This window comes from Lissotriton vulgaris, chromosome 1_2, assembly GCF_964263255.1.
Source record: "Lissotriton vulgaris chromosome 1_2, aLisVul1.2, whole genome shotgun sequence".
Taxonomy (NCBI): domain Eukaryota; kingdom Metazoa; phylum Chordata; class Amphibia; order Caudata; family Salamandridae; genus Lissotriton; species Lissotriton vulgaris.
This window is the reverse complement of record NC_141686.1, coordinates 172,378,563-172,402,970: the sequence shown is the minus strand read 5'-3', so window position 1 is coordinate 172,402,970 and position 24,408 is coordinate 172,378,563. Positions and strand designations below refer to the sequence as shown.

The 24,408-nt window shown below is 44.2% G+C and overlaps 1 protein-coding gene across 1 annotated transcript in view; it reads right to left on the bottom strand.

The window, feature by feature from the left end:
* Nucleotides 1-18,575: 18,575 nt before the first annotated feature.
* Nucleotides 18,576-24,408, bottom strand: part of LOC147734782 (interferon-induced protein with tetratricopeptide repeats 5-like) — a 104,429-nt gene continuing 98,596 nt past the window's right edge. Inside the window, exon 5 of the mRNA XM_086953063.1 lies at nucleotides 18,576-21,845. Coding sequence (XP_086809189.1) covers nucleotides 20,549-21,841 — 1,293 coding nt within the window. The 5' untranslated portion in view covers nucleotides 21,842-21,845 and the 3' untranslated portion in view covers nucleotides 18,576-20,548. The remainder of the gene's footprint in view (nucleotides 21,846-24,408) is intronic.

Genomic DNA, 24,408 nt, shown 5'->3' with positions numbered 1-24,408 from the left:
GAGCCAGCAAACGGGCATAATGCTGTGCCGTCAAGCAATTTGTCATCCATTAATTACAGGAGTCAAATTACATTGGCACACTTCCAAATTTCCAGTTCATCTTCCTTAACCCTTCTTTTTTTGTGGCCACCCATTCTTACGTTTTTTGCATTCCTTTGAGCTCAGGCCCTAGCTTCCACTTACCTTTGACTGGTCCTCTGAACAGCCTAAGGACCTTTCATACCTGGTTGCCACGAAGCCCAGCGTAGATGCTCTTTAACTCTATCCTCTCTTTCTGCTTTCACTGTGTTCTCTGGTCTCATTCACACCTCTACCCTCTTGCTTCTGCACTCTGCATTCTGTGCTCTTCTGTGCTTGGCGTCTGGACCAGTTTTGTCTTTTGTGCCCATTTGCCTTCTCTGGCTTTTGTGCTCTTTGTTCCCTTATGCTTAGTGCCATTTTGTGTTTGTGCTCACTTGTCTTCTGTTCCTGTTTGTCTTTTCCGCTCTTATGCTCTTTTGTGCTTTTTTGCTTTAGTGTTGTTTCTTGTACCTGCTTGTCTTTGTGCCAGCCTGTCTTTTGTGGCTGCTTGTCTCTTCTGCCTGTTGCATTGCTCCATCTTCTATGAGCATTTTTATGCTCTCTTCCAGTCGTTTGTGCTCATATTGGTGCCCGCTCGGTTGCCTTTCTGTTCCTTCTGCTTTTGCTCCTCCTGTCACCCTCGCTTCTCCCCTTGATTCAGGGCCCCCCTCCTACCCACACTTTTACTGCCTTCCCATCCCCCTCTCCTTACCTGTTCTCCCATATGCCTTCTCCAGCTGTGGTTTCTCTCCCCTCTTTACCCCCTGTGCCTCTTCCCCTCCTATGACCTATTTAATTGCAGCCACTGTGAGACTTAACTGCTGGTGCACCAAAGCAAGCCCATCTGCACCCCTCCATGACTGTACCGTGCCCAGTAGCACTGATCCTCGTCCATTCAGCCACCACCCCTACACTTACATTGAGTTGCTAGCACTCAACACCAGATGAAATTATGAAACATGGTTCAGCCTGTCACCCACACCCTCCATCTCAATGGCCATCCCCCTGGCAACAAGATTGTCCATCGCAACAGGCTCCAGAAACCTGGAGGAGACCTCACAATCAATGAAAAGCAACAATCCCAGGCAATATGTAACGAAAGCAATGTGAAGAAAGTGTTCAAAGGAAAATTATTTTAAAAAGCATACATTTTAATTGTTTCAACAAATAATGTTTGTATTTAAAAACAGCAGTCAATAACTTTCATTAGTACATTTAAAATTCATTACAAGATCAACAGTTAATTAAAATGAGCGATGGTTTCTTCGACGCGTGTTTCGACACAGGTGTCTTTGCCAGGACATTACCATCAAACACACCAATGTATAGAATCCAAGGCACTTGAACAAATTCCGGATCTGGAGATTATTGTCGCTAAAGCTTAATAGCTTTAAAATTGAACCTTGTTCTGAGGTTAAACGCTGCAGTAATGTGATCGATTATTTAAAGAAGCAATCGTTGATTAAAAGGGCCTTTTGTGTCTAATTAAAAACATTATTTGTTGAAACAATTAAAATGTATGATTTTTTAATAATTTTCCTTTGAAATCTTTCTTCACATTGCTTTCGTTACATATTGCCTGGGATTGTTGCTTTTCATTATATGTTTTACCCTGTCCCAGGAATTATATCCAATCAAAGGGGGTCCTTGATACTTGCAAGGAGACCTCACAATCATCCATAAAGACACCATCACCTTTACAACCTCAATGAAAGAGCCAACCACGCTCATGGAAAACTTGCATGTTCAACTAAATTTCAGCCTCTTAATTGAACATATCAGACATCCTCACTTACTGACCACGAGGACCACGCACCATCTTCAGAAACCTCCTCACTCCCATCGTCATAAGACCTCAGCATTCATCTCAATGACCCATAGAATTGCAACACCACCGAACAGTCCTGGCTCACATCACCAGACACACACTCAACTTCACAGCCGGCAACAAGATTACCTTCTGCCACCTCACCCCGCTCACGTGGACAGACCACTCATTCATACGCTTCAACATCCATACACCTCACCCAGAAAACCAGAGCCAATCATCAACTTTAGCCGCAACTGAAACCACATAACAGGAGCCAACTGGACTCACATCCTCAGATCCATCCAGCCTATCCTAACAGGCGATCTACAGTATGACTTATCCAGCTCCAGCAAATAGATCTTAGACTGTGCCAAGACCCTGGCCTCATGAAGAAGATCGAAACCTTGAGCATGGAAGAACAAAGAAACTCCAAGCCCTATTGCAAATTACTGGAAAAAAGATGGAGAACCAGCCGAGAAAACACCCTCAGGGACACCACCAAATTCGCACGCAGAAGGTACCACACACAGATCAAAGATGCCAATAAAGCACCCCTTGTGCTCAGATTGGAACTTTGCTCCAACACCAGCAAAGAACTCATGAACATCAACAATGAATTCACCAACCCAGCAGCAGCCTCCAACACCATCACCCCTTCACAGATTTTCTGTGATGACCATACTTACTTTTTTCCAAACTAAATACTCAAGGCCTACACCAACTTTGCACCCCAACCCACCATAGAGGACATCATCAAGCAACCCCGACCACCACCAGCAGCACATAAATTCTTACAAACTGGAGCCCCCTTACCACACATGACAACACCAGAATTATGCAGACCATCCACTCAGGGTCCCCCACAGACCCCTAGCTCACCACATGTACAACCTGGGAAGCACATTGCTCAGTGGCAAGCTCATCGCCATTATCAACTCCTCGATCCTTAGCGGAAACTTCCCTGACAGCTGGAAACATGATGTGGTTACAACCGTCCTGAAGAAACTCTTGGTCAACCTAAAAGATCTCAGTAACTAAAGGCCCATTTCACTGCTGCCCTTCCTACAAAACTCCTGGAGAAAAAGATTAAGAAGCAGCTCTCTGAGCATCTTGAACAGCACCCCCTTCAGCCAAGGTGCTACAGCAACCGCAGCATGGAAACGGCACTCCGAGGAGCAACAGACAATAAATGCTCCATCATGGACCCAGGAGAAACTACTGATCTCATCCTGCTCGACCTATCAGCAGCGTTCATTGCTATTTCCCATGGCACCCTCACCATCAGACTTAGGAATCCAAGGCCCACTCTGAGCTCGATCGCCTCCTTCCTCTCCAACAGGACACAATGAGTCAGCCTCTCCACTTTTACCTCTGAATGCAAGAAGCTTGCCTACAAGCGCCGGGACACTCTTTTTGAGTAGCCGTGCGCTATATAAGACAACATATAACATAACATAACATAACATAACATGGCACCTCTTGCCTGCATCATCACAACCCATGGCATTAACATTGCTTCCTCCTCTCTCTCACCGACATGAAAACACCACCAGGACCAACTTCACCACCATCATGGCCAATGTGGCCCACTGGATGGCAAAGAACTGCCTCAAACTGAATACGGAGATATCGGAGATCCTGAACCTCAGAAGTAAGAGCTCCTTCTGACACTCCTCCTGATGACCACCTGACCTGGGTCCCACATCCACTCCCAGAGACCACACCAGAAAGCTCGGCATCATCCTTGATGCAAACTCACAATGACCAAACAGGTCAACACTGCCATCACATCCTGCTGCCACATCCTCAGAATGCTTTGCAAGATTTTCAAATGGCTCCCTGTGTACACAAGATGTATGGTCACCCAGACCCTCATCGCCAGAAGACTATACTATGGCAACGCACTCTATGTCTGCATCTCCAAGTAACTCATGCAAAATCTCTAGACCATCCAAAACACTGCTGCAAGACTCACCATAGACGTCCCCAGAAGCATCCACATCACTTACAACTTTGCAGGAAATACTGCAAATTCAAGCTGCTCATCCATGCTTACAACGCCCCCCACAAACCAGGACAAGTGTACCTCGATGACCAACTCCAACTCCACCAACCCTCCAGACAATTATTCTCATCCGCTCTCTCCTTCACACAAATCTCTCACCTCTGCAGAAGCGTGACAGGAAGGCACGCTTTCTCATTTATCGTCGTCAACAACTGGAATGTACCTATTCAACACATCAAGACTGCCACTCCACTTCTCAACTTCCGCAAGAAGCCGAAGGCCTGGCTGTTCAACTAGGAGCACCACTAGGCCTCGCTTCTGCTCCAGCGCCTGGATACGCTCATGGGAGATAAGGTGCACCATTCAATATTAAATAGTATAACATAACAATAAATGAAAGACTCAATATTCCTATCCAATTCACCTTTTGTTAGTCTGCCCCATGCCTATTGCTCATGCTACCTCTGCCTACTCTACCCACTTAATAATAATAATAATAATAAGGAAATGTATAAAGCGCCTGGTAACGCCAATCGGCGTGTCCCCGCGCTGGAGTAAGTGGGAGAGGCAGATCCCAAAGGACTAGAGCAACGGTAAACAAATATATTAATGTAAGAACAAGTAAGTTTTAAGCTCCCTCCTAAACCTCATCTCAGAGGGGTCCAGCCGAAGCTCAGGAGGGAGTTCATTCCAGCTCTTGGCTGCCAAAAACCGAAAAGATCTATCACCCATCCTGGCCCTCTTGACTTTAGGGACAAGCAACAAGCCAGTCCCCCTTGAGACCCTCCGGGTGAGTAGCGCGCTTTACAAATGCCCATGATTGATTGCATGATTGATCTAAGAGACCATGCGGGCCTATAGGAGGTAATGAGACTCTGCAAGTACACAGGGCCGATGCCCTGCATGATGCGGTGGCATGTACTGAGAGCCTTGAACATAACTCTCTTCCTAACTGGGAGCCAGTGTGGAGTGTCCAGGGCCCTTTTAGAGGCTGCCCTCCTTGGTTGCATGAGGACCAGCCGTGCCGCTGCATTTTGCAGAACCTGAAGTCGGTTTAGACATTTACCAGTGGCACCCAAATATAGTATGTTGCCATAGTCTAAGCATGAAGTAACAATTGCATGCACTAGCGTCTTCCTTGCCTCTATTGGGAGGAGATCCATAGTTTTCCGTAGGCCCTTAAGGACACCAAAGCACGTCCCCACTACACGTCTAATGTGAAGTTCAAATGTAAGATCAGAATCCACCCGTACACCCAGGTTCTTCGCCTGGGTGCACGGTATAGGAGTGGGACCTAGGCTTGACTGCCACCATGCCGATGACCACACTGATGGACCCCCTCAGGCAGTTCTTTGCCATCCAAGAAGCAAGCTCCTGCATGCATGCCCTGAAATTGGAAGCCGCCAGGTCCGGTGCCCGTGATAGCAAGATTGTTATTGTTAATTTTCACCGTCAGGTCTCTAGGCGCTTGACACAAGTGGGAGGGGGCGACAGCTGAGTAGAAGGAGATACGTGCGGCGGCTGAACTTACGCGATGTTTAGGGCTTCCTTAAACAGGAGCATTTTTAATGATTCCCGGAAATGCAGCAGATTAGATTCTTTGCGAAGATACTCCGGTAGTTTGTTCCAGATCTGTGGGACCAACACAGAAAAGGATCTCCCTCCCTTGGTGGACAATTTATACCGGGGACATGACAACAGTTGTGTATTGGAAGACCTTAGTGATCGTCTAGGGTTGTAAGCCTTGAGACGTTCCTTAATGTAGGCAGGTACTTGGCCATGTATAGCTTTATGAGCTGTACACAGACTTTTAAACTCCACCCTCTGCTTTATGGGGAGCCAATGCAGTTTGTACAGCAGTGGGGAGGCATGAGTCCTTCTTGGTAGCCTAAAGATCAGTCTGGCTGCATCATTTAGGACCACCTGTAACCTACCGGTCAAGGTTTTAGGCAAGCCCAGATAAAGGGCATTCCCGTAATCTAACCTTGAGAGTATAGTTGCTGAAACAATTGTGCGAAGCGTGGGAGTGGAAAGAAGAGGGACTAACTTTCGTAGCTGTCTTATTAGGTTTGTATAGATGTCGACTACTGAGGACACTTGGCTAGCCATTGACAGCTCATGGTCAATTTTTATACCAAGGCGTTTTACATATGGGCATGGTTTCGGGTGGGGCCTACGTCCTCAGGCCAGAACAGGTCACCCCATGGTGATTCAGCTGCTGAAATCACTAGGACCTCTGTTTTGTCCGGGTTGATCTTTAACGAGTTTGCTGTCATCCAGCTCACAGTATGTCTAAGGATGTTTTTGGCCTGGGTCTGTCCAGATGCCGTGTTGTCAATGCTAAGTAACAGCTGGGTATCATCGGCATAGTTGAATATATTGCAGCCCTTATTTACCAAGGAATCAATTAGGGGTTGCAGATAGATGTTAAATAAGAGTGGGGATAAGGCAGAGCCCTGGGGAACTCCACACTCAAGTGTCCCCAGGTCAGATGTTGAGTCCCCTAATTGAATCCTTTGTGTCCTACCAGACAAGAAGGCTAGATCTTGTATCCCTAAAGCGGCCAATCTGTCCAGAAGCAGGGTGTGGCTGAGATCACCAGTTGAGTGTCATCGGCATATGACACAATCCTGATACCAAAGCCCTCCACTATTTTCCACACAGGGAATACATATAGGGTAAATAAGGTGGGACTCAGGGCAGAGCCCTGAGGCACACTCTGGTCAAATTTAATAGCCTTAGAGTAGTGGGCGCCCTATCTGACCTGAAAACTGCGCTCTATCAAAAGGATTGTATCCATTTTAGAGCTGGACCTGAGACACCACCCTTATTCAGACACTGAAGCAAGGTGTAATGAGCCACAGTATCAAAAGCGGAGCTCAGGTCCAGAAGAATGAGAGCCATAGTTTGCCCCTCATCTGCTCCTTGTCTAATGGCCTCCATGGCCATTAGAAGAGCTGACTCCGTAGAGTGTAATGCCCGGAATCCAAATTGGGTGGGGTGCAGGAGATCGCTTCTTCCACATATGCCATAAGCTGTAGATTTGCTACCTTCTCAGCCACTTTCGCCAAATACGGCAGCAGCGAGATAGGGCGTAGATTTTCCAAATTTGTCAGGACTGATATTGGGTTTCTTCTGTAATGGAAGAACAACAGCCGTTTTCCAGCTATCAGGCACCATGTGCGTTCTGAAAGATATATCCAGGAGATGTCTGATATATGGCTCAAGAATGGCAATACTCTCACCAATCAGTTTAGGTGAGGCTGGATCTCTGGGCAAGCCAGAATTAATAGTTAGACAGATCCTGCAAAGCATCTCGGGGGGTGGGATGATGAAACTGTCCAGCCTCTGGTTTTCCTCAACTCCTCTGATCGGCTCCAAAAATTCTGCACCCGTTTTTACAGCTCCATGAAAGGAAGAGTAAATTTTCTCCACTTTCTCTGAGCAAAAAGCTGCAATACGGTCGCATGATTCCACTGAACCCTCCATAGGGGTAAAAGACGCTGCCAAGGAGGAGATCTCCATGTAGATCTTGAATAATTCTTTGGTGGAGTTTCCTGCTGCTCCAATTCTCTCTGCATAATATGAGGCCTTGGCCCATCTAATAAGCCTGTGATAGTTTTCGCGCTTTTCTATATATTCCAGCTTGGCCTGACTAGAAAAACCTTTCCTCCATTGTCTCTTAAGACGTTTACACTCTGTCTTAGCCAGGCGCAAATCAACACTATACCATGGTGCAGATTTCTGTGCTCTACTCAGAATTTTATTCAGTAATAACGGGGCCACACTATTTAGAGCTTCTGTTATACACCACTCTAAATTGAGGCAAGTGTGTTTAATGTCAGTATCCCTCCAGAGACCCCCTCGGACCTGGGCTTCATTTAACTCAATCCGTGAAAAACCTGCCCACTTACGACAAGGGCGGTTCAGCACGGGTTGTTCTGGGACTGCTCTTTATTACCCTCTCTGCTCCATGCCTTTTTCCTCCCCTGGGTTCTTCCCTTGCTGACCTCTACCGTTCCTCTTCCCGTCCAAAATACTGCTTCTGTTTTTAATGCACCTAATTTAAGACATTTCCTTTCTCATAATCCTTCCTGCCAGCACCATAAACTATTTTTTGAAGTTCAAGAAAAATGTTATTGAGAAGGATAGAGGTGTCAATATACAGTACATAATATTAAACTCTCGTCATTACATGACAAATTTTCTACATTCAAATTGCATGAATTGGACTAATTAATGAAAATAGAGAAAGCAAAGTGATATAAGGGAAAAATGATAATCATTAAAATATAAAAAAAAAAATAGGAACATTTGGAGGATTCAAGGTGGTTTAAAAACTTCTTGCTGAGATGGTTGTAACCAGGAAAATCTTTTGGCACTTGCGTCAATGTACAATGTAATGGGTGACCATCATTCTAAACATTTCGTTGCCATATGTATAGGGTAAACAAATGATGTATCTAATCTATGATTATGGCATAAAGTATACCACCAGGCCTTATAAGAGATTTTAGTGAAGTCTTTCCAATTTATGGTAATTTGCTGGAAAGCAACCGCTAATAACAAATCAATAATTTTAACACTAAGCGTAATGATTTCCCAAATAGAAGAAAGACTTCCTAAGAAAACATGATTGAAGGAAAAAACATTTATTTCCAAAAATTAGATCAATTAGAGACCATACTTGTTTCCAGAAATTATATACATGTGAACAAGAGAATAGCATATGAAATAAATCAGCATTTGAGGACGAACATGTCCAACAAGTATCCAATACAGTAGAAAACCTTTTACTTAAGGTATTTGTTGTTAGTAAGAGTCTATTGTATACAAAAAACAATGTTTGTGTTGTATTGGCTGCTCTGGAAGACTTTTGTATCTTGGTCCATATGTTCTTCCAGAGTAACAGTGGCCAGGATGTCATAAAATCATGTTCGTGAGAATAATTGATGAACCCTATAGATTAATCACCTTTGTCTCCAGGTCTTCCAATAGAAGGTCTTATTACGAATAAGCAGATTTTTGTTATGCCAAATTGTTGAGTTGAGGAAGGAGTCGAGAGTACCATGTGTTAAAGGGGAGGTTGACTCCAGGAGTCTGGAGATGAATTTGATTATGGGAGTGGTGAGGGACTGTGGTTGGTGAGAAGTTGGCCTGGCATATGCTGTCCTCCATTCTAGTGGGCACCTTGCACCAGTCCAAATGACCCCTTATTGATGGTAGGTTAAAGACAACCTTATAGAAAGCTATCCTAGTGGTAGCTGTGGAGAGCAGCCTTCAGGCTAAGTCTTGAAGGAATGTAAAGCAGCTTGTTTTACCAGTCTATAATCTCATGTAATGACCAAATCACAACCCGTCACAAAACGGTTTTTGGCCGGGCCACAGTACGGAATCGGCCCTGTTAGCCACGGATGATCTTGGATGCCGGTCAAAGTGCAGCGCTGATCCTGTTGGACCTTAGCGCTGCCTTTGATACGGTGTCACATGACATTCTTCTTTATCGTCTAGAGGCAGCAGGGATCGCCGGAACCACCCTAGAGTGGTTCAGATAATTTTTGACTGATAGATCTTTCAGGGTGTCGGCCCCGCCGTTCCTTTCTCAACCCCATACCATCGGTCAGGGGGTCCCCCAAGGCTCAGCACTAAGCCGGTTCCTGTTTAATCTCTACGTACAGCCACTGGTAGCGGTGGCAAAAGAATGGGACCTAACGATGGTATCCTATGCTGATGATACCCAGCTTGTTATCACCTTAGCGGAAGGGCCATCAATATCGGCCACTAGGTTCAGAGATGGCATTGCAGCAGTGGCTAAATAGATGGCAGACAACTGTCTACAGCTTAATGCGAGTAAAACCGAGGTTTTATTGGTAGGCAACAACACCGCCCTTTGGAATGAACATTGGTGGCCGGCGTCTCTGGGGTCTATGCCAACGCCAAAGACATTAGTAAGAATCTAGGAGTCTGGATGGACTCCTCACTTAGTTTCAAGACCCACACTAAGAGAGTTGCAGCCACATGTGTGGGCTTGCTAAGGGGCCTCAAACCTCTCTTGAAGTTTTTTGATCCAGCAGTACGACAGCTCATTGTGCAATCTACCATACTGTCTCGCTTAGACTATGCTAGTGCGCTGCTTCTAGGGGCTAATAAAGCTGAGATACAGCGACTACAACGAGTTCCAAATTCTGCAGCTCGAACTCTGGTGGGTCTTCCAGTGTTTGATCAGGGCTACGATCAGAAAGCTGCACTGGCTTCCGATCGACACCCGGATACAGTTCAAAGCTCTTTGCTTATCGTTTAAGATTCTAAAATCTGGGAGTCCGGAGCTACTGAGCAATCTTCTGGTCCCGTACGTGCCCCATAGATAGCTGCGTTCGCTGGGACAACATTTGGTGATTGTCCCGCGGATTAAACTCTGACAAGTTGGTGGTCGTTCATTTCCAAAAAACATGGCAGCTAAGCTCTGGAACTCCTTTCCAGTTCACAGTTGTGGAATGGAGGACCTGCTTATCTTTCGAAAAGCCATTAAAACCTTCCTCTTTCCTTTAACATAGTTGGGATTGACCATAGCTGTGAAGTTTTCAGTTACTGTGCCACTTGGATCTGGTAGAGCCGGGACGCCCCTTGACTGGGGCAGCTGTGCACTTTAGAAAAACATTTAACATAACATAACATAACAAATGAAAGGAGAACCACACCAGGTATAAATGAAATATATGTATTTATTCTAAGCACATCCTCCTAGTCTCTTTATGAGTCTAGTGGCAAAAGTACACAAGTAAACTTATTCAACACACAGTAAATTAGCACATTATATGATTAGCCCTAGAGGCGTCATAAACCATATACTAAGAAAATGGTATAAGAACCACGACTGACATAGATACAAGGCCTAGTGCCTTTAGAAGCACTGGGGCCACCTGGAACCACCCAACGGAGTGACACAGGGGACCCACGGGGAACACGTGCAGTGTCTAAACACAGCTGCAAATCACCATTAACTTCTATGGGGAAAGTCGCAGTTGGAAAATTACTGATTAAGAACACTTAATAGTGGACTTGGAGCAAACCCCTAGAGAACTGGACAGTTCGAGAGTCAATACCCACTGGAGCACTTGAGTACTCGTGTTACCTCACCCTGGGAAGCCGGGTGCATAGGTGTTTTTTCGTATCAGGTTTCGTCGTCGTTTCCTATGGCGAGCTGCGAAGAAGTGCTGCAGGCGACCAAGTGGAAGGTGTCCGGATGGATGCAAGGGGGGACCGAAGATCTGAAGAACCTAAAAGCAGAGGGGACAGAGTCTGGGTCACTAGCCAGTGACCAGGAAGGCAAGGAGACGATGCCAACCAATGTCGGGTGATTTCAGGTGAAGAAGGTGAAGCTTGACTCTTCAGCCACGAGGACCAGGAGGGGTCGACGGCAACCAGGAGCTGGATTTGCGCTGTCCCATGAAGGATGTCGAGTGCTGCTTCATCAGTATCCGGATTGGACCCAACAAGCCTTGGAAACAGCAACCCACGCAGAAAACAAAGATTGGCTTCAGTGCAGACCAGCAACATTTGAGGGACTCACCCTTTGGAGGGGAGTCAGGGCATCTCTAGAGCAACCAGGAAAGCCCAAGAAACAGAAGAGTTACCTTTGTGAGGACCCACCAGTCGACGGACCAGGGATCGCAAAGGGACCTCGAGCAGAAATGCTAGAAGCAGGCCCACGGAACACTCGTGGAGTGTAGGCCCACAATCTTCAGTGCAGATGTTGCTCAGGGCTTGGACTATGAGTAGACCAATGCACAACTTCGGGAAAGCTCGGGATATAGGTGTACTATCAAATGTGCACGGTGTCCATGAGTTATGGTCCCACATCTCTCGTGATGGCTAGAGATCTCAGCTTTGCTGGGATCTCATGTCGGCCTCGGAGATGTCAGGAAGTCTGTGTCCCTTGTAGCAAAACCTTTGGGTTCCGGCAGGAGCCTTGGAAATTCAGACCGGCAAGATGCTTTGTTGGTGCCTGTTTTAACAGGGGAGTCACTCCTTGACCCCAACGGAGATTCTTCCATCTTCTAGTCAAAATAGAATGTCGAACTTCCAGGATATATGTTGCAAAGTTTCGTCCAGGGTAATCTAAAGGCCTAAGGACTGGGTTCCTATACTTATACTAAGTTTATGGGTTGGACTTACTCTAGGGTCCCACCTATGGGAGGACCCAGGGTGGGGGTGGTTACACCCCTTTCCCTTTGTCCAGTTTCATGCCAGAGCAGGGGCTGAGTGCCCCTGTAACCGGTTTGAACTGGGGTATGCACAGGGACACCAAGTGTGCCCCTATCACTGTCTGGAAAAACATTCTATGAATGCACCCACCCAGCCCCAATACACTAAAGTCTGTCTGTGAGGTGGTTACACCTCTATGTGACAGGAAACCTATTTTCCAGACCTCCCATGCCAGAGTTTCGTCCAGCAGCAGGAGGTCAGACCAGTGTCTGTAGCATCCATTTTGTGATGCCAGGGCTCTTTAAAACTATTACAGTTTAAGTAAGTGTGTACATGTCTTCTCACTCTGGAAGGGTGGAATTCTACCCACCCTGCCAGGACTGGCCGGGGGGTAGGATTCCGAAGTGTTTGACAACAAACACAACATGTTTTGATGCAGCCATCCCAAAGTTAGCATTTACCGCGAGGTTATAATGCACTTAATACATGGCTGTATCACAGAACAGCTACAGGGAAGTGATTCCAAAAGCTGCAGATGGGCTCAGCTCATGCTTGGGTACCCTCTCATACAAAACCAAGCACTCTGCCTTAAGGATTGTTAAGGCCTGCCATAGGAGTGACTTATAGGTGTATATGTGTCAGTCATTTAAGGTAGATATAGGTAGCCTATATCTTAGTAAGGGATGCATGCACCACCTTGCCCATGCTATAGTAGAAGACCTGTGGTACCATTTTGGACGGTTTCCCAGGGGTGGCATAATACATGCTTCAGCCCCTGGTAGGCTTCTGGGATACCTATGCCCTTAGTACCTAAGGTACCATATACTAGGGACTCACAAGGGTAACCCAGTAACCAATCTGGAGTGTACCTAATGCATGTGCAATCAATTTAGAGAGGAAGCAGCTAGGCTGGGGTCCTGGTTAGCAGGATCCCAGCCAAACTAAGTCAAAAACCATCAAAACACCAGGAAAAAAGTGGAGGCAACCTTGTAGTGAGATTCCACCTTCCTACATGGTTTACGTCAGAAGGAGAGATACTCTTGAAAGGAGAAGGGAAATAAAAAATGTACGTTCAGTTGAGGTCCATAGAGGGCAGTCTTCTGTGGAGTCAAGCAGCCAAAAAAAGTTAACTCCTGCTTCTGTCTTAGGACGGGATAATTTTGATAAATAAATTCAGGATTCTTGTTACTCCACAGGAAGGAAGAAAGGATGGAATTAACTTTTTTGAATAATTTAGCAGAAATAGGAACTGGGATATTGGAAATAGTATATTGAACTATGGGGAAAAGCATCATCTTTATAGTGTCTAAACGACCCCACCAGGATAAGTAGAGAGGATACCATTTAGTGGTTAACTCTGAGATCTTTTGAATACATTTATTCATGCATAATGCTACTGTGTCCAAAATTGAAGAGGTGAAATGGAATTCTAAATACTTAATATGATTAGGACTCCATGTGAAGTTGGAGGGAGAAAAGTCCGATTTAAAAGTGTATTTGATTAAGGGCAGAATCTCACATTTCTAATTATTTAATTTGTAGCCAGAAATAATGGAAAATGACTGTACTTCCGCTACAAAAGCAGGTATTAAGTCATTTGGCCAAGACATAAAAAGCAGAATATCATCAGCATAAGCTGCAAGTTTAATATGAGAAGTCAACGTTTGGAAACCATGTATATTTGGATTTTGACTTATTTTAGAGAGAAGTGGTTCTAGAGCCAAATTGAAAAGGAACCTTGACGTACTCCTCTACCTAAATCAAAGAATGGAGAAATTAAGCCATTAGCGCAAACTGCAGCGTGAGGATTGGAATAAAGGAGAGATAGTAAAGATATACATTTAGGGCCAACCGGCACCATAAACTTAATATATGTGCTGAGCATCTCTTCTTCCTCCTTTACTTCCCCATCTCATCTTCTCCTCTGACTGCATTCCCTCACCACAGGCGCACCCTTATGCTTACATAGTTCTCTCTTTTACAGGATCTCTTCTTTGTTTCTGCAACCTCACTGCACTGCTTGAACGGTCTATAACCTGCGGCTACTCCATTACTTTAGTGAGCTACTTCTTCCGCACCTAATTCCAATTTCCAAACATCCTTTCCCGTTGTACCCAGAGACATTTTGCGTTTTGTGATTTGTCTTAGTGCCCTCCCCCTCCCTTTGTGAGGTAGTACTAACAGAGTATCCGGCCAGCCCACAGGATTACAAAAAAAACCAAAAGAAAATGTGAGAAGCAGTGCTAGTTATCCAACCAGGGAGTAATCAAACAAGCACAAGTCAAATGTGTTTGTGAATCACAAAACAAATCTATGTGACGAATTAGTAAAAATAAAATAATTACTGACAAATATATATCTTTGTGTTTAGCCTTTCACTTATTTTATTTATTTTAATTCACATATGTATTCAACATTATGTATGCATAAATCACATTTAGACCCTACAACACAAGACATTTCTAATCACAAAAAAAAGATAAGACATTATTAAGCTATCAAGGCCACAATTTAGGACCAATGTATCAGTAGTGGTTATAACTATTCTTTCAAAGGTATATAATCCACATGCAAGATAGCCTAGAGAGAAGACACCTACGTTTTTTTCTCAGCATAAACAATTATAAATATAATATTTAATATTATAAATATTCATCTTAGGTTGGCACCTTTAAATCAAAATAGAGTTGATGCGTTTCAGTCTGTATGATTTCAAAGGCCTCATCAGGACTAGCAATTGATCAGAGACCGTAATTCTAAAAGCAAAAATATTGTGTATAATCTTATATTTCGATTTTTCTTTTATTTATAACTACTTCAGGCTAGCCTAAGTAAGCCCATATTATCAGTAAAACCTAGGAAGAATCAGCGTGCTGGTATACGTGCACATTGCTAGATGCCTAAAACAAAAAACATGACTAAATGAAGTACCATGAGCTGCTTATCGTGAATAACTAGCCAACAAGATGAGCCATCTGGGAGCCTGCATCCCCAAAACTAAGTACCAGGCTGGATACCGCTTAGAAAATCTCAGAAGGCGTTTATATACAGTGTGCAGAGCAAATATGCAAGTGACACACCATGCATAAGAAACAAGTATTGGCATAGCCAATAGGTCTCGCTTTTGGGACCTTATACGTATTTAGTTTAGCAGCACAATATCCTTTGTGCAACAACATCAGCTGTTGCATGGCTAAACCTTGTACCTTATAAGTATTTAGCCATGCAACAGTTGATGTTGTTGCACCAACGATATTGTGCTGTATAACTAAATACTTATAAGGTCCAAAAAGCGAGACCTATTGGCAATGCCAATGCTTGTTAAAGTATGTAGATAGATAGAACATTACAGCCAAAGTAGTGCAGTGAAGTATTTGCATCTGTTATCTGCGTAAGATCTAAATACAAATTGTGTCTTATTATTATGCCTTAAAATTCTAAACGAACAAAGAAGGACACACTCAAAAAGTCAAAGACATTGAGAGCTGTTAGGCCTACATGTCGATTCTGCATTGTGTGTCTACTAATACCCTCAGGACGATTTTCAGCATTGATGTTGTAGTCTTGCATGTAAAGTCTTTCTCAGACATCTGGAATGTATTAGGTGTTTAATGATGCAGGGTAGAAGACTGCCCTTCAGGGGAGGCTTTGGACCTCGTGGTTAAATGGCATGATGATCCACCTAAAATGGGGTAGGGAGGGAGGCACCACACTTAAGTGGTTTACTTGGGACGATAACAGAATCCCCACGCCTATATCAGTCAGAGCCAAGGGGTTTTGTCTGTGGCTTGCCCTTGGTTGTTGAACCTTTAAAATGTAGGGGTTTCTCATCATTTCTTTAAGGTAGTTATTTGGACCCATTTGCGTACCTCCCTAATGCATTGTTCCCATGTAGGAGGATCAACGGCCTTCCATTTCTGTGCCAGGAGTCCTTTGCCCTGTATACAATGCAAATATCAGGGACCCCCTGCAATGGCTCCAGTCCTTTAACCTGTATAACAGCAGGTCAATGAGCCTGGTTTCTTACTTGTGTTTTATGAGGCATCAAAGCTAGCAGAATCATCTTTAACGATCTCTTTATGTCCATGTTTGCCAGGCTTTGTGTTATTTGTGTATTTCACCTGCCTTGTTTGCATATCATCTTTGGCAACAGGCATAATATTCTGTTCAGCTGCACAGTGTTGAATTAATTTAAACCTGGCATTTCGTGATACCCTTTTGGGTAAGCTAAAGCTTTAACCCATTCCTGTTCTGATATTTCAGCGTTTCAATCTAGCTCTTGTATTGATCTCAAGTCAGGAAAATGTGGCTAGGTAATTTGTGACAAAGATGTGCACAATCCTGTGATGGCCTTTTTGGCCTCCTAATGTCAAGCATGGTTTCCAGAACTGTATGGGGCGAGATCTGGGGAGGGGTTCAGTATGCTGTTGCCAGCTGTTTTTGATAATGCTAGTTATTGCATTGAACAGTAGGAGTTGCACTATTGGAATAGGATAGTCCAGTTAGTGTGTTTGTGAAGAGTGGTATACCATACCTTATTGTTATATGAAGTAAGTAGTTTAGTGATGGCAGCATCTGCCCAAATTTACGTATCAACAGTCATTATTACCTTTCTAAGCTCTGGATTGCACCCTAACGGTAAGTTAGACGTGTCTGCTTCTTTTGTTTCCATTTTTCTCAGTACTCCATGCCAACAGTGATTTTCCACATTTGAGGAGAATGCAGTCTACCAAATTATGATCTGGGATCGCAATCACAAAGCAGAGAAGTGATTTGACTCTGACTTGGGTAGCCTCAGCAGGCGAAGGGTCAATCATCTAGCACATCGTACATTGAATCTGGGCTGCAAGATAATAATTTTCATATTTTGTGAGAGCATGGCCACCATTGTTGATGGACAAGCAAGTCAGAAGGCAGCCCAGGACTGTTGTGAACAGATATAGCAAACGCAGCAGTAGAACCATTTATTCTATAGCATACCTTTCCATTGGTGAGAATGTTAATTTCCTCCAAAAAGTCACGGATGATCCTTAGCTCTAAGAGACTTGGTAAAGTTGCCATCTATTAAGTCATATTTCTGACAGTACATTCTGACCCAAAGACATTAAAACATTGTGTGCTTCCATCTTAGTGACAGCTAGGGCAACTGAATTGTCCTTACATTCTTATCCTTTAATCCCATTTCCACATGATCCTCCCTGTACCCTGTAGTCCAAACTCCAGGCCATCCAGCACCAAACACGATTTCTAAAAAATCTAAAAGGAATAACAATTGTGGTGCCTGCCCTCCCTAAAACAGCAACAACTAGTAATGCCCTATACTTATTTGGTTTTCTGAAAATAAATGCAAAAATACAAAGGGTGGTGCTTCAGCAAAGACTGAAAGGCATAAGTGAGATGTTCCCTCTGAAAATCAACATGATTAAGGCCTAAACAAAGGGCAGGGAGGAACTTTTAGGAAAGGAAAAGGACATTGATACTATATGTACAGTAGCCTCGCTCTCTGTGGCACATCCCATGAACAAACGTATTTTGACCTAAAAAGTTACCTGAATAGTCCGTTCAGATGAAAAGAAATTAACTCAAAATGAACTTTTCAAGTTAATTTTAGCAGTGCCCGCATTAAACAACTGACACGAGAGTTCAGTGAGATCGCCTTTTTCCAATGTAGTGAGCCACCGGACAGTATGATACAGTGCATCGGCATGCATACGAGGGGCTGGGCACAGAGCCGAGGAGATAATTAAAGGTGCGATGGACCGCTCATGGTCTTAGCACATACTGGTACTATAGTGTGAGTGTCAGTGTGTTGTTTGCAACACCAGAGGGCCTGCATGCGAGATGTCTGGCACGAAGGCTGTGCCCTCCACACTGGTGACGCAAGCGGTCTTACCCTGTGGCCAGGGTCCTGTGAACGGTGATCAAGGCAGGACGGAATACTAGGTAGAGAGGGGCCTGCGTGTGGTGGCGTCCGTTAACGGCAGAGGCAGAAGGTCCTGATAAATGACGACTGCAGAGGACAGAGAGTCACTTCACTGTAGCCTAGCAACATATCAGGAAGCGAGCAAGTTGGCGGTGAGAGAGGCTGAGTGTAACTCCCTCGGTTGACTGACACAGCGGCAAGGCATCGTGTGTTTGAGGCGAAGGCAGTGGCGAGCCGAGGGAAGCCGCATGAGGCCCACAAAGAGAGACAGGCTAAGTGAAGAAACTCTGGTCTACTGGCACCACATAGAGTTCTAAGGGCATAGTTGAGGCACTGGCAAGAAGAAAGGTGAGCCAGGAGGGTTCCCATGAGGCCACCCTGAGCAAGCGAGAAGAGGGCAGCACCACATGAATGTGAAAGCAGGAGAGTGCCCGCAGGGGAAGAAAAGCCCCTGAAGATTGAGTGGCGAAAAAAACCAAGCAATGGCTGCACGGCCGTGAAAGTGACACGGCCCTGCGGCCCAAAACTGAAACAAAAGTAAACAGCTGACAAGGAGGGAGTAGGAGAAAGGAAGGGTAGGGGAGGGGATTCATGCACGCGCTGTAAGGCTTAATGAGCCATTACAGAGGAAGCTGTGCACGTCATGCGTGCTTGTGCGTGTACCCGCAAGATGGTGGCCGGGAAAAGCAGCCTTTGGTAGCACTTTGAAAAGCCATTGAGTAAATGTCTCGGCCAGTCCAGCGCATGCTTGGTTCAGGCGAGACCTAAAAAGTGAGTTCCAAGCCTACTGTGCATTCACTTATGTGTGCCTGAACGTTAGCCCGTAGTGCTTCATGCCAAGAATCCATTTTCAAGTGTGTAAGCATTACCTCAACAGCGCTTTGTTTAGCACCAACTGTCTATTTAAAGAGTATATGCGTACAGGGTGCTCAATAAAGTGTATTCCTCCAAAATTCCATTTTTATAGGAGTGGCTGCATCACCTGTAGCGAAAATGTTTTGTTGTATCAGTGGCAGCTGTGCATACAAATACGCCAGGCCGCGGAAAGTAATAGGAAATATTTGCTGTTTGCACATGCTTTGAAGCGGACTGGAGTCGAGAAATGTCATATTGTAGTGTATTGCTAAATCTGGAACTGTCAACATGTTTCTGTTTATTTTCAATCACTTTTCATAAATAAATTTAATAATTAAGTGGTGTGCAATTTATTATTCTAATATGCTTAAGTTATGTATTAACTTTCACCTTTATGTTGTGTCAGTTTAATTGCATGTGTTAATACCAGCTACATTAACTTAAACTTCTAATATAATTCTGTTTATGCTAGTTTACATCCTTCATGCTAAACTTATCAGCGCACTGTAATAAAACATTGTGTATATATAAAATTACAAATCATACCTTAGGAAAATACACAACATACAATACATACTCCCATGACAGTAGAGTTTCAAAATTTACATTGTCTCACTACACCTTTTTTTTCTACTCAGATGTTCAGTGTGAATTAATCTGAGTTTCCACTGATGTACATGTATTCAATACATCTCCTTGTATATTCAGAACTTTCAATTACAAGTATTGTCATCGTCCTCCTACAACCCAATAATATTTTATTATGATATAATTTTTGTATGTTTTATGTGGTATCTGTGGGTCTCATGCATAAATTAAACTGGAAATGTAGTTCCATTGGATAAAGCTAATGTAGTGATTGCATTTTTTACTTTTTTGTAAAACTCAAAGAATTCCAAAAGTACTTCTGGTAATCTGTGATTGTGGCCGATTCACACAAGTTTTTACATGGGTAAACATTTTCACATATAGACATGTCATACTGAAAAAATACATTTTTACTAATGTATTTATGGTTTTCTACAGGAAAAGTCATTTTCCAGTGGAGATGAGATATGATTCCGTGTACTCCACCACCAATTTTGGGATGTCACTCCCTTTCCAACCAGAAAACCTATTCACTCCTGTCCTCCATGTTCAGGGAGTGAAGCTACCAGTCTAGCACCTATAAAGAGTTGTGAATAGCAGAAGCCCATACATTTGTGGATGTTCGCCATCTTATGCCATCTTATGCGCGTTAGTCCTCACAGAGTAGCCCACATACGGGCTCCTCTAAGCGGATTTGCTCACACCGAAATTTCAGTGCACTGGCTTGCTGGTAGAGATTTCCGTATTCGCAAATGTATTTATTAGTGTGAACTCATATACTGTGAACCTGTAATGAGAACTTACAGCCATAAATTCACCTGTTAGCGCACCAAAGTACAATTTAGGTGCACACATATATCGTGCATTGGGTCCTCTGTTATTAGCTCACACTAGGTCACTTTCTCAGTCAGGCCTATTCTCATTGGTCTAGTATTTCAGAAAAAAAATGTTCTGCTCTATGTATCCAAGGTTTTGTTTTTCTTTTCCAATGAAAGTTCCATTTAGAATTCGATCCCATGCACTCTGATCTGCTGTGGCCATAACTAACTCTAATGGTCGCATCTTCTCTACTTTGTTGTTTCTAGAAAATATCTCTTCCTGGCTAGATCCCCTGGAGAAGTTGTGAGAGCTCCCTGGCCTCTTCTGTTCTGTCATCTTGCTCAAACCAACCAACTATCTTTAACAGCTCATGTTTGCATTTATTACCCTCCTTTGTTTCTCTAGATATTTCGAAGCCCTTTACAAATATTGTAACTGCATCATTTAGCAAATGTTTCTTGTAGAGTAGAAATTTCCCGACGCTGACATAAAAAGCTTGTTGACATTTCTCACTGGCAATAGGGAGCTCCCTCTCTAGATTATCATATATCTCTTGCTGGTAGGCCTCTTGGTTATTCAACCCATATGCTTCTGCTAAGGCAATTTTTGCAAAGATGCAAAGTGGATCCAATTGAATGGCACGTTTGTAAGCCTGGATAATTGCTGCTCTAGCGTTTTCTGATGGCAACATGTTTACATTCTTTATGAGTTGCCTCTGGTAGATGAAACCCAGGTCTCTATGAAGAAGAGAATAATCTCCAACTTCGGATATGGCTTGCTTTAGGATGTCACAGCATCTGTTATTATGTTGTTGCTGAAAGACGTGTGCCGCATTCCTCAGGACCTCAGGATCGCGACTGTTTTTCACCACATCTTCTGCTAGTTCTTGTGCTTGACCGAAGTCTGAATCCTCAAGCAGCAGAGCCAGGTAGGCCTTACACTCATAATTGATTGGCTCTTGATGGATGATATCTCTAAGTTTGGAAATTGCTTCTTCTTTCACTTCTCTGCCTGCACCGTTGCGTTGGGCCACTGCATAAAGTGCAATAGCCAGCCCAGCACAGAATTCCACATTTTTAGGGTTTTCTGACAATGCTGCCTGGAAACAGATTGCTGCCCGCTCTCCGTATCGAAACCCAATTGCCATTAGGGACCAACCGATGATTCCTCTTATCTCAGGAATAGTTGCTGTAGTTTGAGAGGGATGAGAAAGGAACTGACTTATTGTGTCAGATTTGTCGAGGTATTGCTCTACCATTTCATAGTTGCACAAATGATAGTAGATCCAGGCGTAGTTACCAGAGATGACCAACTTAGGCCCTATCAAGCTGGCTTGTTGACCTTCTCCCAAACACTCTTCAGCTGTCCTAAGACTTTCAAGGGCCTCCTGGTATCTTCCTTCCCGCTGGTGTATATAGGCCTGGAGTGCGTAAAAGGTGGAACGGTTGTTGTAAGGCGTGTGTTGAATTCTGACGTTGAGACCTTGCTTCACGTGTCCTATATCAGTTTTGTCTTGCTCCTCAAGACTCCAGGTGAAGTGACACTGAAGCGTCTCCAGTCTCTCCTTCAAATACATGATACTGAAATGAAAAGAGAGTCAGGGAGAACATGTTATACATTTATCACTTCCTGGGATCAGTCAGCTGGACCTGTCAGCTTTGCAGTGCTTCATTTATTTTCCAGAATCTGTGCGCGGCATTCTTTTTGCCTTCACGTAAGTTAAGGGTGGGCGTAAAATCCGTTTCGCCGGCCGAATTTGCGGATTTTCCGCGATTTCGCGATCCGCGAATCTCGCGAAATCGCGGTAAAATCCGCGAATCAGCGGGGACGAATTTTCAGCCAAGCAAGGGTTACAGCAGCAGGTGCAAAAGTTGAACCTAATTTCTTTGTAACCTTTTACAAAAGGGTTACAAACAAATTAACTTCAACTTGGACACCTACTGCTAATTGCTTCCTGGCGCCTCGTTGCCTACTTACAACTATTCTCTGACCCTGCTCTGACCCTTGAAGCAGGGTCAGAGAATAGTTACAAGTAGGCAACGAGGCACCTGTCCAAGGAATTAAACCTCATCAGGAAGCACTTACAGATATAAAAAACAGGAAGAAGGGAGAGGATGGCAAATACACCCATTTTGAGTTGTCAGGAGGGGTTAAACTAAAAGAGACCTTTACAGCACAATTTTAATATGCATTTTGCTAAAAATAAAAAGCTGTATGTTCTGTAGGGGCAACTCAGGAATCTGGCCCTTCAGAGATCCGGCCTCTCTTTCTTTCTCTCGTTCTCTCTCTCCCTCTCTCTTTCCCTCTCTTTCTCTCTCTTTCTATCTATCTATCTATCTATCTATCTATCTATCTATCTATCTATCTATCTATCTCTCTCTCCCTCTCCCATAAACGACTGCATGGGTAACTTCGCTATGCAAGCGGCTTCCGAAGACGCAAAAATCCCCGCGAACACGCAAAAAACCCTGCGAACACGCACAAAACCCAGCGAACACGCAAAAAACAAAAATCCGCAAATTCGCACAAATTTGCGAATTTTGCGGATCGCGAATTTGCAAATCCACAAATTCACGGATCGCGAATTCGCAAAATTCGCCCATGCTTAACGTAAGTGTATGTGACTGTGAATAGGAGAATGGGTGTTAAGAAGGCTGGTTTCATTTGCTCGGGGCAGTGGCAGGTGGGGAAGTTTAAAATAGATGGTGGGGTGGTTGGGGGGTGGTTGCAAATACCTGACACAATTGTATGGAGCCAGTGAGGAATATGAAATGTAAAAAGAAAAATATGAGCCAAATTGTGCATTTTACTTCACAAATACACAAATAATTTGGTTAACAATCAATGTAATTTCCAGGCAGTAATAACAGGACCTTAATGGAAAACTGCTACTTCTTGAACAACGTGTCTTCGCGCATAGCATCTTGAAGGATCCTGATACCTCATAGGTGCCAAGGTTTCAGATTGCTATATGTAACATTTTCATAATGGCAGTGTAATTATAAGTGAAAGACACACAGATGAAGGGTAGAATGTAGAGCAAATCAAACATTCACCCCCAGTCAAGGGATCTGGGTTAAATCCATTGTTCTCTTGCTCACCAAGCCACCCTAGTTTAGACCCAGCCATATTCAATTCAGTCTTTACTCTTTGCCTCATGGGCACAGTCTAGTCCGAACTACCAAGCCAGGTCCTCCATGGACCGGATACAAGCATACTGGGACCGGTTTCGGGCCATCACCTCTCATCAGACAGGCTAGCTTGAATCCAGTGACACAGTGAGCCGGGGCCCACGTCGAGGCATACCCGGCGCTCTTAGGGCGAGAATGCAAAAGACACGCAGATGATGGACGGAATGCAGAGCAAATCAAACATTCACCCCTAGTCAATAGATCTGGGTTCAATCCATTGTTCTTTACTCACCATGCCACCCCAGTTTAGACCCAGCCATATGCAAAGCAGTCTTGACCCTGTGCCTCGTGGGAACAGTCCAGCCGAAATTGCCAAGCAGGTCCTCCCTGGACCCAGCCATATGCAATTCAGTCTTTACTCTTTGCCTCATGGGGACAGTCTAGTCCGAACTACCAAGCTAGGTCCTCCTTGAACCGGAAACAGCATCCTGGGAACGGTTTCGGGCCATCACCTCTCATCAACCAGGCTAGCTTGAATCCAGTAACACAGTGAGCCTGGGATCTACGTCTGTGCATACCTGGCACACTTAGGGTGAGAAAGCAAAAGACACACAGATGATGGACCGACTGCAGAACAAATCAAACATTTACCCTCAGTCAATAGATCTGGGTTAAATCCATTATTCTTTTGCTCACCATGCCACCACAATTTAGATCCAGCCATATGCCAATCAGTCTTGACCATGTGCGCCATGCCTGCAATCCACTGCTTGTTGCCTAGGTAAGCCACTCCTCTAACAGGATGCACTATACCACAGGTGAGGGTACAGTTGCATGAGCACTGTACCTCTCAGTGTCTAAGTCCATTCTTAGACATTGTAAGTGCAGTAAACCCATAGGGCCCGATTCCCAGAACTAACTTAAGTAAAAATCCTAAACTTACTACTTTTGGTATTTACAGAAGGCATTTAGTAGTAGTAAAGTTAGGATTTTGTCTTAAGTCTGTCTTAAG